The sequence below is a fragment of the Pinus tabuliformis genome, chromosome 1_2 (genome assembly GCF_031772625.1).
Source record: "Pinus tabuliformis cultivar Carrire ecotype Pingquan chromosome 1_2, CPIR1, whole genome shotgun sequence".
NCBI lineage: Eukaryota > Viridiplantae > Streptophyta > Pinopsida > Pinales > Pinaceae > Pinus > Pinus tabuliformis.
The window spans coordinates 63,669,128-63,688,530 of record NC_142298.1 but is presented as its reverse complement, the minus strand read 5'-3'; the positions used below and the strand labels follow the sequence as shown (position 1 = coordinate 63,688,530).

The window sequence follows — 19,403 nt, the reverse complement described above, 5'->3', positions numbered from 1 at the left end:
TTTCATTTCATCCAATATCTTCTTATATTCTTGGAATTGATTCTCAATAATACAAATTTTAAGAATTACCTTTTCTAAGGCTTTAACTTTCAACATTCTTACCCTAGTTTTCATTTCTTACTTCTTCGGATTCTTATATACTCTATTGTAGTCCTTTCTTAATCTCTTCATAGATGAATTATCTAAGCTTCATTATATGTAATGTCATTAAGAGCATTAGAAAAATTGTAGCTTGTCGAGAAAAAGGTATTTGGGACAGATCAAAGGTGATTTGAGTGGCCTCATAGTATTCAGCAAAATGAACTTCTTTTCCCTTGGCCTTCAAGACTGCCAAATTCAACTTGTCTCCCTTGTAATCTAGGACATTGAGCATTCACATGTCCAATATATTTCCAGTCTCAGTAAGTCGAAGGTCTCTCTTCATTTCTTGTTTAGACTTCTTTGTTTTACTTTCAAATTCTACAATGAGGGATGATGGATCCTTTCCAATTTGGATGTGAGAGGTGTCCATGGACTTCGAGGAGGTTAAGGCTATTGATATGTGTTGCACTATAATTGGTGAGCCTTTGGGTATCAAAACCATGCTTGGTGGCCTATAGTAGTAATTGCAATCATCATCATGGCTTTATTGAAACCTTGTTCTTCATCATCACCATCTTCTATCTTTGTTATTTTGAGCCTTTTGGAACTAGACACTCTCTCCTAATTTATTTCCATGTCATCAATCTTGCTCCTCTAAGTACCAAACAATTGAGAAGATTGTGAGTACATTGGTAGGAGCACTTCCTTTACTTTTTCAAAAATCATTTTATTTGTTGCTTGCTCCAAGAGAGGTCCTGACTAGTGTCTATGCATATCTCTGCCTTTTTCTTTCCTCTGATTGTAGATTATGTCTAGAGGATCATACACCCATTCTTCTACCTGAGAAAAATGTAGATCATTCAACATCTTCTATATGGTTTCTTGAGCCTTTCTAGTTTTGGCTATAAATGGCCCAACTTCTTGTGGAAGATGAAATGTAAGTAGCTACTTCCTTGATACAAAGTGTAACGAGTCATTGATAAACCTTTGTCTAATAAACTCTAGTGCAAATATTTATGGCATAAGAAAAATTGGTAGTAAGTACAACTTCTATTTGAAATCATAGACCATGATTATAATTTAGTCTTCCAGGAGGTACCAATCTCCTATCTTCCATATTTCATTCATTTTAGGGATGACCTTGGCTAAAGGATGTTCATGCATAAGCTTGTAAAATATGAACACAAAAGACTAGAGGTGGTATAGGATTCCCATGTTATATAGGGCTCTTCTCATAGAGGGTATCCGCTCAATAATGGGTAGTATAGTGTATGCAATTAGTTTTTTTTCTAGATTTATGGAGTCTCCCAAGGATAGTCATGGCAATGTTGAAAAGGAATTTTGAGATATATTACAGGTACACTTGACTATGGATTGTGGTACACAATTTTTGAAGACAACACACTTACATGACACAAAATCAATGACTTTGCTATGCTGTAGTATTGATGATAGGAAAAACAATTGAGGATATTCTTTTCGTTTGGTCATAAATTTGATCTTATGGGCTTCTAAGAAACATTTCATTACCTTAATATATTTTGTAGAAGCATAATATCTAGTAGCTACCATAGCATCATGCCATGCAATATGGATAAGAAGGCTCTTGAAGGATGTTGCACATGTGGAGAAGGAGCCAACTTCTATTTTTTTGTGATAATAGTGCAATGATTGCATTGTAAAAGAACCATGTGTTTCACTGGAAATACAAACACATTAACCCTCGCTCACTTCATTTGTGAAATGTAAAAAATGGTGACATATCTCTTCAATTTTGCGGATGCACATTTACTTCATTCATGAAATGTGAACAATGGTGACATATCTCTTCAATTTTGTGGATCTAGAGATATATGCACCAAACCATTGTGAAGAAGTGTTTTTCAGAGACAAACACTTTTGGATTGTGAGTGCTAATGAATGTAACAATTGAGATTAAAAGGTTGTGTTAAAATATAATCTCTCATATTGAATGAGTTAGTTGGATAGTTAGCAATTAATCCTAGATATTTCTAGAGAGTTGCTAATCCTATATATTTCTAAAAATGTGCGAGTCCTAGATATTTCTAGAAAATTGTTAACCCGATATAATTCTACAAAGATATTAGTTTATTGTAAAATCTTTTATTTAATAGTGAAAAAGGTAAGCAATATCTCATGAATTTCTTAAAAAACATCCCTACTTATAAATTTTGAATTTTATGTTTTATAAAAATTTAAAAAATAAAAATTGTAAATAAATTTAATGTTATAATTTTCATTTACAATGGAATAAAAAATAAATTTTAAAAAACAAATACGAAGGCATAACATAGATCTACCAATTGCCTTAAATACTATAACGTACTAACTAATCCCTTGCCACTTAACTTAACTACCTTAATTCAATTGATAAAGCGAAAGAAATAAATAAATCTTATTCATTTTGATACAGTGTTTGAAGGTTCAAATCCCCAACATCGAAATCATTCTTCGTTTTCAAAAGGAGAACAACTTCACGAAAATCAAACCCGTCGTTTAAATCGTTATAAAGATTAAGACAACTGAAATTAGAGAGCCGACTCTACGTATAGCGACTGCTTAACTCATTCAATCTACGTTCTCCTCCTACCCCAGGTCCCTTATGGGTGGGGCTTTCTCTGAACCTTGTAAAATCAATACCCAACTTATATTATTGGTTTTCCCGGACCAATGGTATCATTAAATTTTTTTGCAAACAGAGAAGCAAGATAAACTTTATGAACGAGACCGCGAGCTTGATTTTTTTTGAATGATAACCATGAGTCAGTCAATAATTTAATTAGTTTAACAACTGAGTTATCATAGATTTTCTAATTTAATTAGTTTAACAACTGAGTTATCATAGATTTTCTAATATTCAAAAAATTAAACCTATTAAAAGTTAAAATGTTCTGCAATTCTATTATAATTTGTATTTAAATGCTATTCAAGACTGTTTCAGAAGTAAGGATTCATTCATGAAACCAAACCACTCAAACGCACATATTTCCAATCTAAGACATCATAACCCACTCATACAATACTCTTCATGGACAACATCGTCTCACAACGATCAAATAAAATTTGTAGCAACGCTCTTCTGCCATACATCACACAACAAACAGTGCTGCGTACAAAAATTTAATGTTTGTAATGGTGAAAATCAGTTTGATTTTGTCACCGCCATACAAAATACAAATATACAGAGCAGATTATATAAGTTACACAAAGCTGAGAGCTACATAATAGTGCAAGCATTTGGATTGTCGTCGCTGAAGAGCGAAGTGTATGCTTGGGCATGGGGGTTGTTATTGTCATCAGGGTAAGTGGATAAAGTGGGATCCACGCTCCGCACATAGCCAGAAGGAGCCTTCTTGTCATACACTTGAGCGGCGTATGGATAGTAAACCAGATGGTAAGGCTTGTAAGGCCATAATTCTGCCTTTTTCCCTGTTTGCCTCACTCTTTTCAGCACCTTCTTCGGATCAACGTACCCCGTCACCGTTACCTTATTATGCTTTCTCTCCACTTCTACCGTACTAACTCCTGCAGATTCATTAATTCATACCATAAGTAAACCCATTCCATAATTGTAAAAAATCTCACATATATTACATGGAGCATAAGCTCTAGTTACAGTGCGAAGAACGGTTCTCACCTTTCATGGAAGTTAGCGCGTTCTTCACTTTTCTCTCACAGCCTTCACAGTCCATTCGAACTCTCAACTCCACGGTCTGTACAGAAACAGTTACAGGCGTCAGTGCTAATTAGCTACGCTAACAGTCACAATCCTCTGTCAGAAAAAGTGAGTCAGGAAAATGAATCTACCTGAGTTGCATAAACATGAAGTACCTGAAATTGTTTGAACTTCTTCTTGGGCCTGGGAGTAGTGGCAGCATCAATCCAGCTTGATAGAAGGGCGAACGCACCCATTTTCACCAGTCACTAGAAACGAAAACAAAAGTCACAGGGATTTCAAGGGGTGGATTAAAATTCGTGGATATATCTCGCATACAAAAAGCAGCAGACATATATGAACAACTCTTCCAGTGTGATGGTTATGATGAGAACGACCAACACCATGGGAGAATTTATAGGAAAATTTGAAGGAATATTCAAGTGAGATACCTTCCATCTCGCTAGTAGCTTTACAGTTTGTTGATAAACCTCCATAACTTGCGGTGGCATGGTGACAGATGGCTATACATAAGTGGCGGAAAGAGAAACTTCTGAGAATATGAAGTACTATATTTGGTGAGACCAGAAGTATTAAAATGGGGCCACCACAACCGTTAGGTAACCGCTACAAAAAGGTATGGACGGTGGCGAAAGTCAAATAACGTGGTAGCTGTGGAGTCTGGAGTGAAGCCGGGGCGAACCTTCGACATATAATCACGGGAATTGAAGGGAGGAGTACGTCCATGTAGAGCCTCGTTGAAAAGATGAGTGCCAAAAGGATTAAATTAATGAACTGTCTTAATTTTTAAAGAATTCGGTGAGAATAAATTAACCAATCAGTATAGGTATTTCTAGCCGGAGACAAAATTTAATTCAGAATTTACAATTTAGACAATAAGTTATAGTATTATTTGATAGATAATTTTTTTTTTCCATATTAAGCGGCGAGTGGAAGAACTACAGATTTAAACTTCCTTGAGACTCGACAAGAATGTCGTTCCACTTTCCCTTTTTGAAAGTCGACATTGTGTTGGGATCACAAACCACATCAACTCTCTTTTTATCAAAACGAAAAAACGATTTTTTTTAATATAAAAAGAGAGTACATTCTCTGTAGATTCTATACATTATCTCTTAGATCTACGGTCTGTAACGGTGAGTATTTTATCTTTTTTTTATAAAAAATAGTTTCCCATATCAGTGCCTCTGTAGGTATATTTTCCAGCTTAGTAATAAACATCAAAATTTTGGAATGTGTTACTTAATTGGTGTTAATACATCTCAACATTTGTAAGTCTGTCTTGCACATATGAGGCTAAGTGATATTTATTTGTCTGTGAGTCGATACCCTTTTTTTTAAGAAGATCAGTTTCCTGGTTCTCTTTTTTTTAGATGTGTATGCTATGTTCTAAAAAGTAGCTACATGTGTTGAACAAAATATGGAAATATCCTCTAAAATAAATCCGCTCCCCTTAATGTTCTTATATTTTATTTTCCTTATCTTTACCACTACGGTGGTCATGTGATTGGGACTTGGAGGTTATCCAACAATAAAGCAAATCAAATACGGGTTCCAATTGGATTCATTTAGTTACAGGAGCGTTACATCTGTAGAGAGAGCTTGCTTTTATATTTTATATCTGCTGTGGAAGTTGGAGGTTATCCAACAATAAAGCAAATCCAATACGGGTGAGGAAGTTAATGGATCCTTTGAATTCATTTTGTTACAGGAGTGCGACATGTGTAAAGAGCTTGCTTTATGTTTTCCATCGTCTAGGTTTAGAAAAAAGTGGAGGTTTGTGTACGATCTGATTCCCTCTGAACTTTAAAGCTGAAACCGTCCACATGGTGTCGGTTTCTCAAAATGTGGCGTTTTTGGGTATGTGTTCTTTAAAAGTCGCTTAAAATTTAGGATTTTCTCATATTATAATATTATTTATGAAATTTTCCTGATTCGACTGTTATATAAATTTTAAAATACATTTTATTTTTAAATTATAGCGTGAATTAGAATTGTGTAATTTTGAAAAATTAACAATTATTATTACATTAAATTTAAGTACCAAAATTCTAAAAAACCTATACAGCTAAATACACATTATTGCCCAAACTATTTGAACAATATATTTTTAACAAAATTCCTTTTTAAATTAAAAAAACTACATTTTGGTTAAAATTTTATTGAGAAATCAAAAAACTAAATTATCATATTTTCATTTATTAATTTATGTATACTAAAAATTAACTAATTAAAATAATTTTTTAAATAATAATAATAATTTTTTCCTATTTAATTTATTTTTTTCCGTAAAAACCAATTCAAAAGTACACAAGAAAAGTTGTTTTTAGATGGTATTGTGAGTTCACTTAAATATAAAACAAATACATCGTTTTATTCATTATTTTCTTCTTTAGGGTTTTAAATATTATGGATAACCATTGAAAATCACATTATTAGTATAATAATCACATTGATATATTTATTGAACCAAGGTAATGGTACTTGTAGTTAACTAAAACCATGGTAGTGGTAGTAGTAAGTTTTCATACCATTCAAAACGATATTAATATATTCACTAAAATCAAATCATGTTATGGTTGTGGGAGCTATGTCTTAGTACATTTCTTTTACAATTAATTGTTTTCATTCTTATTCAAGATTTACTTTAATAGGTATCACTTTTCAGATTTGCATCACATATCATTTTTATTTATAAATAAGACTTTTTTATTGGTATAATTCTAATTTTTTTACTAAATAAAACTTGCATGGTCATTATAATCTCGAGGTTCACATCATTTCAAATTTGTTTACAATCTAATATTTTCAAGCTATTTTTTTGTCCATCTCTACATTTTATCTCAAGTGGGAATATTTCAAATGCAGTCATGTTATTGCAATGTAAACCTAATGGGAAATGCAAACAATTATCTAATGGAAGGTAGAGGTGCAAAGGAAAGGAAAGACTATCCATTAGCAAGAAAAGCTTTTCTTTCACTGGCACTAGTCCAATAGGTGTTGTTTATTTCATTGGATAACCTTCATACTCATAAGAATCACAAGGTCTACATCATTTTGAATTTGTTTAAAGTCCGGTATTTTCAAGGCAATGGTTATCCATTTCAACATATTCTCTCAAGAGGGAAATGTTTCTAATGTGATCCCATTATGTTATTGCATTGTGTGAACCATGATAAATGCATGCATTACCTTATTGATGATGGACACGTAAAGGCATAGAATAACTATCCATACTAATGGATGGATATTTTTACAGCTAAGATCTCACTCTTGTACAATGCATTGTAAAGGTAGCTAATGTATCTCAAAGTAACACTCTTAAGCTAGTGTATATTGAAATGTGTATAGACATAGACATGGAAATTTATAAGTAGGATGGAAGTTCACATCTAAACTACATATTATAAGGCCAAAGGCCAAGAAAAGCTAGGGTCTTGTTTGAGATGAAAACCAAGTACTATAATGTATTGGAAAGGCCAAAGGCAAATGAGAGACTTTCAATGAATAATTAACACTATCTCTTCCATCCTAAACAATAGAGCCATTGAATAAAAATTGAAAATTTCACTTTAATGGATAGATTGAATGATGAGGAGAGCTAGCAATTTATTCAAAAGATTAGCTCTCATCAAAGCCCAATATACAACTATACATGACAAGGAGGGCCACATTGGAACCTATTAAATTTTGAATTATGTTATGTAACCATGATTATGAGTAACTTCTCTATGATTTTTTCTCATTCTTGACACGTAACTATGTCTATTAGACCCATTCTCTATGATTAGAAAAAATCACTACAATCAAATTTAAACAAAATTCCATAAAAAATTTAATAATGCTAGTAGGATTATAAAATGCACTTGAATGTGTAGCATCTTGAAAGGGTAGTCAATGCAAAATCTTGACCTCCAAAGTACACTATGTTCAACTGGAATCAATGTAACTATCATGAAAACATACATCATAGGCACTCATGAAAGGAGTGGAGATATATAAAATAACAAAATTATCTAAAACCATAGTTGTACATCCTCAAGGATTGACTTTCATGCTTTCTTTAGGAGCAAACATAATAGAAAACAAAAATAATGGCAACACTCACCTCCTCAAATTCAACATCAAGTTTCTTAAGATACATGATTTAGCAACTTCATGGAATTGACACAACACTTCAAATGGGCTTGAACGGGTTTGAACTTGGTAGCCAATCTAAATTTTAAGTTAATGTTGCATTGAATTGAAGCTTAAGGTTCTTAGGTTTTCCTTTAAACTTGTAAAGGTTTAATGGAATGAAATTTGATTTGTTAGATAACCACAATTTTCTTGTTGATTGCAAAGAAGTCAAAGCATTAGCAACATGTTGAGACTTTTGGTCTTTCTAAATGATGCTAGCTTTAACTAGTCTATGAATTAATGGTGAGGATTAATTCCTTGTCAACTATTGGTGATTACAAATTTTCTCCCATGTTAGTGTGAATTGCAAACCCAACTAGCCATAAGATTATGGAATTGAAGTTGACCACTTTCTATCACATGGATTGCTTGCCACTGAAATTGGACCAATGAAGATAACCAAGGGCCATGTCTTGATGAATATCTAGTTCTAATGTCAAATCATGAACATGCATGGGATAAACAACATACCGCACTAAATTGTATTAGAACCATGCATATGTCAAGATCAATATATTGAGGAGTGCCAATTCGTCCTATTAGTGCTTGGACTAGGTTGAGTGGATAGAATAACTTGGTCAATTTGAAGTTGCCACTTCCATGGGTTGGATGATCCAAGATACTACCTTTCACATTTCCCAAGTTTCAAATTATTGAATGTTGATATGTTTGATATTTTTTAATGAACTACAACGATACTACCAAGCCAAATTATATGAAATTGCCTCTTTATTTTATACAAATTATCCATTCATCTTATTATAATTTATTTAATAATAAATAAAATTGACAGAAGGGGTTTCTCATAGGTATCAATCACAATACTAAGTGATTTTCATTTTGGATAAAAATAACATGACTGAGCTTCTATTTGGTTCCATGAAAAATATACAAGTATTAACAGTTGGCTTGCACAATGGTATTGTATGTAACCATAATGAGAGTCAATTTGGTTTTAAAAAGTGATATTTATTTTCTTTGCTTCCCATAATAGGTGGTGTTGGGCCCCAAAGTCACACCACCTTGTGTTAATGGTACAAAGAGTCGGAACACCTAAGATTTTTTCAATTAGAACTTTTTACATTTTTGAATTATTTGATATATTTTTCCTTAAATTATGATGGAAACACATAAAAATTTGGAAGAGACTACCAAGTTTAGTTATTTCACCTACTTTCAGTCTGAGGCATTCATACACTTAGGTTTTGACATACATGTTATAGGTATTGTGGAAATTTGGGAAAACGATTGAACTGACACTTAAGAATCCAGTCATTTAACATAAACATAAAGTGAATTTTCATTTACCATTTAAACCCATGTGAGATTTCATTAAGATAATTTAATACTTCCTAAAATATTAAATCACATCATAAGTATGCGAGTAATTATCAAAATGGTTCAATTCTTCTCATTACAAACAATATACAATTATTTAATTTAAACAACAACAATATGTACGATCAATAATTTCCATGAACAACTTCATCAAGGAAACTTTTAGGGGCTAATATTCGTAGGTAGGCTAATTTTCCATCATTTTTCCAAAAAACAAAAATTGCCAATTTCCATTTTTCCTAAAAATGATTCGTCGAAATTTTATAGTATAAAACTATTTTACATTAAAATCCCCAAAATTATATAGAGACTATATATAAAACCATTACAAATTTGAATAAGTTTACAAACATTCAACAAATATTTTACAATTTTCATATTAGGGACATGTGAGGTTCACCAAGGTCTCTAAACTTGAAGATAAATTTCCATCCTTCAAATATTCCCCGAATTGCATTTGTATTAATTTGAAATTGCAAAATTCAAGTTACATTAGAATTTACTTGATCACAAGAGAAAGCACTGACAACCCATCATGTATTGTAGAATCCTAGCTCTAACCATAGATCTAGATTACCAACCCAACAAATTTCAACAAAAAATTGATAGATTTTTCGTACAAATAAATTTCTCGCCTTTTTTATTTCAAAATGGAGCTATTTAAAAGACAGGACACCCTAGGACCTAAACCCTAAACTATTAGTGGTTTTGAGAACCACTAGGTGGTTTGCAATTAACAAGTGATAGTTTGTAGCTAATTGTTTTTGGAGTCTTCTAACTATTACGGTGGGTCTCACTTCTCCAGCTCATTTTTCTTATTACTCATTATTTTTAGGTTACTTAGTGGAGGAACATGTAGATTGTTGAGGTGTGCGTTGCGTCCCTATAATTGATGATGGTGGTGTTCGTTGGGTGGAGATAAACATTTTTGGTACTACAGGCTTCTTCAATTCTCTCTGATACCATTTTTGAGTTGTAGTTATATGCTATGAGATCAGGCTCCAATATTTAATTAAAGGACAATTGTAGTATTGGGTTTCTTTAATGGAAACTAAGAAACTGGTAATTGAATCATATTCCAAATGATGCAAACTCTTAAAAATATCTTTCTACTTGAACATGACATAGAAGGATGGCTACAAGTGCCTGATGATGTCCTTAAGTACCGCTACATCTCCTTCCTTCTCAAACATTATAGGATCATTCCTGACTGCTTTCAAGCCAATTTGATAGTCTTCCCTTTGTGAAATGATCACATTTATGTCCATGAAGTTAGGCAAACCTCTCTTGAATAATGGTTCAAAATATCCCAAGATCTTCATTACGTTGTCAGACATTTCTTTTACCTTATTTTCCATTTCCTCTATAATCTTTATCTTTTGGTAGACCATGTTACACAGTTAGACAAGGAAATCCATGTCACAGAGTATAAATCCTACCTATTCCTTGTGGGTATAAATCGCATGAACATCCAACATTGTTATGGATTCAGGTGTAGAATGTTTCCTACAAATCAGCTAGCTTTGATACCATGTAGAACTTTTTCTACAAATCAGCTAGCTCCGATACCATGTAGAAATTCTCAATGTAGATCAATCTGGTAATGCAATGTACTAAAGCAAAACACTTGATCTACTTCTACAAACAATTTAGCGGAAGCTTAATCAACCATGAGCAACATCAATAAGAACACATATAACTGATAAGAAGGAATCAATCACACATAACACAGAAGATATAACTAGGGGAAAGCACCAGCCTAAAACCCCATCTCTGTATTATCATACAAGTGGAAATATGTCCAGATTACACAAAGCCTTAGCTCAGAAGCTATCCAGCTCTCAGTACAATCCCTCTGCTGCTCATAGACAGTCAAAGGCTTCTCACAAACCTTCTCCTCTACCCTCCAAGCCTCCTATTTCTATGCACAGTTTTTCCTGGGTCCTCCAGCTACAACTTGTGTGATTCTCACCTCACACACAACACTGACCTCTGAAATAACTGCACAAACCTGAAGGAGATTAATCCTCATCATGGATGAGCTTCGTTTATAGGAAAAATATTCATCCAACTGATAGTACACTGTCCCTTCTCTGATCTCAGCTGGGTCTCTGTCTGAACTGACATGCATCAGTTATCCATGAAGGAATACTCAGTTATCTGAAAATAATAGTTGTCACGTGCATACAAGCATCAACAAACTATATCTCATTAATTTAACAACTTGTTAAATTAATCTAACTGAAATTTACTAAGTTAAATTAAGTCAACCGATCCTCTCAATATAGAACTCATCCTTAATTCCTCAATCAATGGAGAAACTATTGCATATTCTCACAAAGACTTCAAGTTTGATTTTCCTTAACTAATTAACTCATGGAGAATTAATTAATTAATATTCAAACTACTGGTAAGACAAAATTCAAAATTTACTTCCTATTTTAGACCAGGGACTGTCTAAAAATAGGAATCCAACTTCAATAGCTAAAAATAGAACTTATATTTTTAACACTTCCATTTTTCATTCCCTATTTCCAATCCAGCACTGATGCCCAAACTGCTATTTTTAGCAGTGCTATTTTTAGAACTTCTATTTTTAGCAATTTCTTGTTGCCAATTTTCAACATCAGGTATCATTTTTGAGGTTCTTGCTTCTTTTTTGGCCTCTAGGACCGGTGCCCATTTTCCTGTAATAATGTAATCTACTCCCAACTCTCATCATTTAACAAATCCTTATTGATCTTATCCCATATAGTGTGATAGGTCACCTTAATATTGGATTGAGAGGCGTGCTTTTTCCTAATGGTGTCTAGCTTTCGCTTGACCCGGTTGTATGACATATCTCGCTTCTCATCATTATTTAATTTCTATCTACTTTTTGGCCAATTATTCATCTCTATTGGCTAATAAAGTCCTTAGCTTATTAACTTCATCATTCATTGACAAGATTTCCATAGCTATAGCCAGATTGTCTATTGGAGTTTGTATCACAATAGTTTCTCCACTACCTTTGGCTTTCAAATCAAATACTTTTGATTTTAATAAGTGGAATTTATCTTTGTACCGTCAAGCCTCTTAAGTGTCCGCAAAAAAATTCTTCCCTAACTCCTCTTTCTATTTCTCAACTTTCATTAGCTCCATTGTCTGAATTGGATAGGCCTCCCATTTTTCTTGTCTTGTCAGGAGCTTGATTTATTTTTTATTTTCATCCAATATCTTCTTATATTCTTGGAATTGACTCTCAATAATGAACATTTTAAGGATTAATTTTCCAAAGATTTTAATTTTCAACATTCCTTCCCTGGTTTCCATTTCTTCCATCTTTAGATTCTTCTCTACTCTATTGTAGTCCTCTGCTAATCTCTTCGGAGATGAATGATCTTTCTAGGCTGCATTGTATATAATGTCATTCAGAGCCTTAGAAAAACTGTAGTTTTCGGGAAAAGGTATTTGGGATATATAAAAGGTGACCTGAGTGGCCTTGTATTCTTCAACAAAATGATATTATTTTCCCTTGGCCTTAAAGAGTGCCAAATTCAACTTTTCTCCCTTGTAATCTAGGAAATTGAGCATTTGAGCATTTGACATCTTTCCAGTCTCAGTAAGTTGAAGGTCTCTCTTCATTTCTTGTTTAGAATTATTTGTTGTACTTACAAATTATACAATGAGGGTTGATGGCTCCGTGCCAGTTTGGATGTCAGAGGTGTCCTTGGCCTCTCGGGAGGTTAAGGTTGTTGATATGTGTTGCACTATAATTGGTGAGCCTTTAGGTATCACAAACATGCTCGGTGGACCTATAATAGTACCTACAATCACCACCATGGATTTATTGACACCCTATTCTTTATCATCACCATCTTCTATATCTATTATTTTAAGCCTTTTGGAACTAGAATCTCTCTCCTAATTTAGTTCCATGTTATTAGTATATCTCCTCTTAGTACCAAACAATTGAGAATATTGTAATTACACTAGCAGGAGCACTTCCTTTACTTTTTCAAAAATCATTTTATTTGTTGTTTTCTCTAAGATAGGTCTTGACTAGTGCCTGTGTATCTCTGTCTTTGTCTTTCCTCTTATTATAGATTATGTCTAGAGGATCATACAACCATTCTTCTCCCTGAGAAAAATGTAGTTCATTCAACATCTTTTGTGTTGTCTCTTGAGCCTTTTTGTTTTTGGCTACAAATGGCCCAACTTCTTTTGGAAGATGAAATGTAATTACATGATTCCTTGATGCAAAGTGTAACAAATCACTGATAAAGCTTTGTCTAATAAACTCTAGTGTAAATATTTTGGGCGTAAGAAAACTTGGCAATAACTATGGCTTCTCTTTGAAACCATAGGCCCTGATTATAGTGTAGTATTCTAGGAGGTACCCGTCTCCTATCTTCCATATTTCATTCATTTCAGGGATGACCCTCGATAAAGAATGTTCATGCATAAGCTCGTAAAATATGAACACAAAAGACTAGAGGTAACATAGGATTCCCATGTTATCTATGGTTCTTCTCACAGAGGGTATCCAGCCAATAATGGGTGGTACAATGTTGGAAGAATCAACTAGCCTTAGGGATAGGGGCTCCATGGAATTGCAATTTTGATGCATGAAAACGTAAATGATATAGAAGTAATAAATGAATCCATTAGTAGAACAAAAATTTCTAAAGTGATGGTGGATGGCATTTGATAACTAGAGGGGGTAGTCAAACAATGAATAAGTTGTGGTTTTAGGATGATATAGGGCTACTAGGAAACCTACCATGGTCTCATCAACTTCAACATCTTTGTCCATTCCTAGGATCCGAGTAATCATGGAGATAACTATTTTAGCTTGCTTAGAAAAAATTACTATGGAATAAGGTGGAGGTCCTATGGGGGGCACCACTCCTTCAAGTATAGGTTTTGCTAATACCTTTATCCTTTGTTCCTCAGTGAGGACCTTCCAATATCTTCACAATGTGGCCTCATCCAGATTTTGCAGTCCAACCTGGTCTGGGAAGCATAACATTGTTGTGATTTCTTATGGAGCCACTAACAATACCACCTTGGATCCTCTGGTAGAAGCAATAGCCCTATTGTCAAAATTATAATGTGGAGAAATCCAGGTAATGAGTTCTAGGAAATCATATACTTGGGGTACCACTGCTTTCACCAGGTTGCTCCTGAATAGATTGTCCAAATCTAATCTTGATTTCACATTTGAATAGATTCGACAAATAAAAACGTACATGTCCTTAGTTCTAAGAATGGGATCATGGATCTTGGCATGAGCGCTATGAGTTCTCCCTCATGTGGCTTCTCCCTTAGTGGATAGGTCACTGAAGCTAGGCTATGTGACATTTTGAATTTCACTTTGTTGACTAGGGTTGGTTTTTTTTTGTGGAAGGAAAAGGACAGCGTAAAATTTGGACAAAAGCGCGGGAATGAGGTGGATTTTCTTTAGTTTAGGAAGGTAAACAAATTATCTCATGGTGACAACTATGGTTTCCACAAGTGGGACAATAATATCTCAGTGGCTATGGGTGTCTTAGCAACGTCAAATCAATGAGGGGCTTGGAGAGGCATGAGATGGTCGTCGATTGGATATAGGAACACAATGTGGTTCATGGTTAAATTCATCTAATATGATGAATTTCACGATGATAATGGCCTAAAAAATGCCCTGTCAGTTATTTTATAAAAAAAATTGAAATTCGTGTAGCCATGTGTCATTTTCCAGTTACATGTAGTGACATCATGATGATGTCACAGTAAGGTGGTGGCATCATTATATAAGGGTTGTGGGATGTTGATGTGGACTGATGGGATGGCGTGTGAAGGGTGATGTGGTAGATGATGTGAATGTGCGGCGGACGATGTGGAGGTGATCATGGCGGACACCCCCTCATCCTCCAAGCAATTTTTGCATGGCATGGGGGGTGGTTTGGTGCACTGCCTCCCAAGGCATGCAGCGAATGGTGGCCCGCAACACATCCCTGGGCGGTATCAAGCACATCGCCTATAGGTGTTAATCGTTGCGTAAGTCGATGATATGGTACAATTTGTGTTGTTGATTTGTGTGGGTTGTGGTCCGTTGGATTTGGCACCATGCAACTCTCTCGCCTGCGTTTATGTGACATAGGATATCTTCTGGGTGACATTAGGTAACCCAAAAACATCACGCTGAGTTCACCTACCATCCATCCATCCATACATACATACATACATATATATGTATGTATTAACAACATTTGTAGCTTCTTAAACAAGTATTGGCGCTAACAGGTGGCATGGGTGAATGTAATGAAGAATTGTTTAGCTTCATTTGAGATGTTTGAACTTTTGTCTTTGGAAAAGCATTAAACCTATTTTGAAGAGATTATTTGTCATCATAACACCTAAAAAAACATGAAATTTACTACATACTCACTAGAGATGGTTAATATATAAGTAATAAAGAAAGTTTGTAAAATTAGAGAATCTAAAATGTTGACATCTAGGGACATGCACAGAGAAAGTAATATTATTGTGCACTTGTATTTTTATCTCCATTAATTATTACGTAGAAAAAATACTAGGTTTGGAGGGCAACACATGTTTTCTAGGGCTCCATCTAGGAGGTTGGAGCCCAATGCATCATTATTGTATATTACTAACAAGGTAAACATAATAGCCTCCTTATATGATGCCCAAGTGATTGGCATAATGGGATGTTATCCCCTCCACCTAGTTTCAAATCCCATGGGGGGCTATCTTTCACCCTTGGTGATAAATAAATTTGATATATCATAATAATAGAGACTAAATTTAATCTTGAGCCTCATCCAAATTACTCCAGCAAATTACTGATCAAATTACTCAACAAATCACTGATTCACCATAGAAAAAAAATAAACCTAATAAACTCATATACAAATAAAAACTTACAATAAAACTTCTAAATGAAATATAGTAACATAGAAACTAGAAATAAAAGTTATATGAAATACTTTACTAGTTTAAATTTAAATTTAAAATTACATAGAATAATTATAAAAAATTAAATTACTTACAAAATATTCATAAATAATATGTGGAAAAAAGTAGTATGAAATATTTAATATGTTATACTTTATGTATACCATATATAGTATTATTTTTTTAAAATCTAAAATAAATACTTACTTCTTATTTGAAACTGATCTAATAGATTTTAAAAACTAACCTTGGAAAACTAATGTGAGAAAAGACCCTTCCTCCATTCGTTACACTAATGTTGGTAATAAAAATGAAACCAGAAATCCTTTATATGAGTACAAATCCTGCCATTTTTTCGTACTAAAAAAATAAAAATAAAAATGAAACCAGAAATAAAAATATCATGAAACAACTACAACAATAATCTTTTTGAATTAGATAATTGAAGTCATTGTAATTAAAAATGTGCTTACTTCATATCACTTGCTTATCCAATTTAACTGAACTTTTTAATTTAGGGTAGAGTAAATAAAAACCCTTGTAAATCCAAATACTAAGTCAGAGTTATTTCTATCATTATGAACAATTGTTCAATACAATCGAAGACTCTTTAGTATAGACATTTTAGTATACACATTTTCATATTATTATAATTGTTAGTTTATAAATTAATATTTATTATAATGATAATGACAATGACAATGTTTATTATGAAATTAAATTTATTATTTTTAAATAAAATTTATTTTTATCTATCTTAAATATAATTGGTTAAAATGTCTTCCCTCTTATTGTGTAATGATGGCAAGAATTGACTTTTGTGTACTCTATTATTAATTACTATGTACAATAGATATAAATAATTTGAAAAATAACATTATATATTAATCACTATTTAAATGGTTTGTAATTAAATTCAAAAATTCCATTTTTTCATTGGTGTAAAGTATTGAATAGACAATTTTTATGAGTTTTATTTTTTAATTTAAAAAATATAAATTTGAAAACAAATGTAAAAATAACATGTGTACAATTTGTAAAATTCTCATTATATCAATCTATAGTATAATGACATGACACGTGTACTATAATATGAGCATTATATAAAAAAATCATCATTCAATATTAAATAAATAATTATTAACTTGTTATCATTATCTTCAATGTCAATATTATATATATATAACTCTTATCTATCAAAAAAATGTTTAATTATATTAAAAGAATTAATAAAAAAATTAAACAAATATTTATACAATTTATTTTACAATTTTATTATTGTTTAAAATACATACAACACTTCATGACATTAAAATATTTTATTAAATTAAACAGTGAGAAATGCAAGCTATGTAGCGTTATTACTTATATTATTAAATTCTGATTAAAAAAATCAATTTTGTTTATAAATTAAATTACAACTATAGAAATTTAAAATAGAAAGAAATTAATTTCTTGAAAACAGAGTATAATCAGCTGAATGGTTCAATGGTTTTTTGCTTCTTTCTGAAAATATTGTGAACATGTTCATATTACATGATGGTTATCTGCTCAACTTGGTTTTGAGATGCTGTCTATCGGTAGTAATCAGGAGTTCATCCAACTCTTTTAGAACTATCTGAACATTTTGTTTATATATCCTCAATATAATATCATGATTTTCTTTCTAGAAAAAAAAAAAAAAAATCAGACTAATAACAAAAATTTTAAATTTTTAAAATAAAAAAAATAGAGATCTCCAATAAAAAGTAGTTAATTTCCTCGATTTTTCAAGATAACGGACAAGATGTTTTGATTTACACTGAGCCCTATTAATTTCCTATTTCGTGTATATATATATATATAAAAGTAACAGTTTGGATAAACTAAAATTTTGTTAATTATACGAAGAAGTTGTTAACAAATCATCTACCTCAACATTTGGAAATTTGTACTCACAACACCACTCAATCCAATGTAACCACTAGTTATTGACACGTTATCAAAATCTCCTTCACAATGATAGCACAATAGCACCCATTTCTTTTTATGTCTATATTATATTTATTTATCAAACCATTTACCTATTAAACATTTTCAACTTATCAATAGACATTAATATATATTAAACATTGTAATCGGATATTATATAAATTACAATATATTAAATATTGTAATAGTGGATATAATTCCTTCGAGCAATTGCAAATTTTGATTGTGAAAAGTGATCCTCAAATTTAATAGTATATAATTATTTTACGGTATATTTTTCTTAAAAAAAAATCATCATTTTAAAGTTAATTTGAACATTCGCACATTTATTTTTATTAATATCTAAAAATAAATTATACTGGAAGCTTTTTTAGCAGTGTTGTTTTATTTTTATTAATATCTAAAAATAAATTATACTGGAAGCTTTTTTAGCACAGTGTTGATGTAGTAAAATGATCAATAAGTTGCTGAAAACAAAACAAAATAGCAATCACCTAAGTGTGAATAGTTTAACGTAGTGGATTTCCAGCGATACAAAACCATAAATGTTGATAAAAGAGCGTTTTACCCACTAGCAGCAAGTACGACACAAGGATAAAAATGACAAAAAAGAACATAAGAACAACCACCAACTATGAAACCATAAGACAGAAACAAAAGAAGAGATGGACTCATTCATCCAAGATGATCACTGGGTAATTTAGAGAGGAGTTTCCACTGACCATATTGATTGGTGGAGCATTTATAACTGCTTCCCCATTCTGAGGTGCATTTGAGTCAGTGTCAAAATCTGATATTATATAGCGTTCCATTTTGTTCAATCTAACCACAATGTCATCCATATCATAATGAATATCCCTCAGTATCCTCTTCAAATCCTCCTGGCCTGCAAAGAGTTTGTAGTTATCTACCTATTTATCTCGGAGCACCATGTGAAGAAGAGTCTTCATTTGTCTCTGTGTTGATATAGAGTGCAAAAAATATAACCTTATCTTCCTCAGTTTACCAGGGTCTAGCACCCATTTGGTATTACTACTGCAGACTTCAGTATCTGAGTGATACATCCAATCTCCAAATTCCTTTGCTTCAAAAGTGTGAATTTCATTTCACACTTCCATAGGAACACCATCAAAGAAGTTAGTAACCGACTCCCACCCAAATAGTCGATAGTGCATGGAAAAAGATGTCATTGGTGCAC

At 32.5% G+C, this 19,403-nt stretch overlaps 1 protein-coding gene across 1 annotated transcript; it reads right to left on the bottom strand.

Annotated features, from left to right (window-relative positions):
- Positions 1 to 3,143: 3,143 nt before the first annotated feature.
- Positions 3,144 to 4,167, bottom strand: LOC149204430 (heavy metal-associated isoprenylated plant protein 20-like). The gene is made up of 3 exons (XM_089393281.1): positions 3,934 to 4,167; positions 3,740 to 3,815; positions 3,144 to 3,627 (listed from the first exon to the last, which is right to left on the bottom strand). The coding sequence occupies exons 1-3, from the start codon at positions 4,012 to 4,014 to the stop codon at positions 3,320 to 3,322; spliced, it is 465 nt and encodes a 154-aa protein (XP_089249407.1). The 5' UTR covers positions 4,015 to 4,167; the 3' UTR covers positions 3,144 to 3,319.
- Between the last annotated feature and the right edge of the window lie 15,236 nt (positions 4,168 to 19,403).

Coding starts and splice junctions, on each gene's coding strand:
- LOC149204430 (XM_089393281.1), bottom strand. CDS start 4,014: ATGGGTGCGTTCGCCCTTCTATCAAGCTGGATTGATGCTGCCACTACT. Junction 3,816..3,933: donor AGAAGTTCAAACAATTTCAG/GTACTTCATGTT, acceptor GTTTCTGTACAG/ACCGTGGAGTTGAGAGTTCG. Junction 3,628..3,739: donor CGCGCTAACTTCCATGAAAG/GTGAGAACCGTT, acceptor ATGAATCTGCAG/GAGTTAGTACGGTAGAAGTG.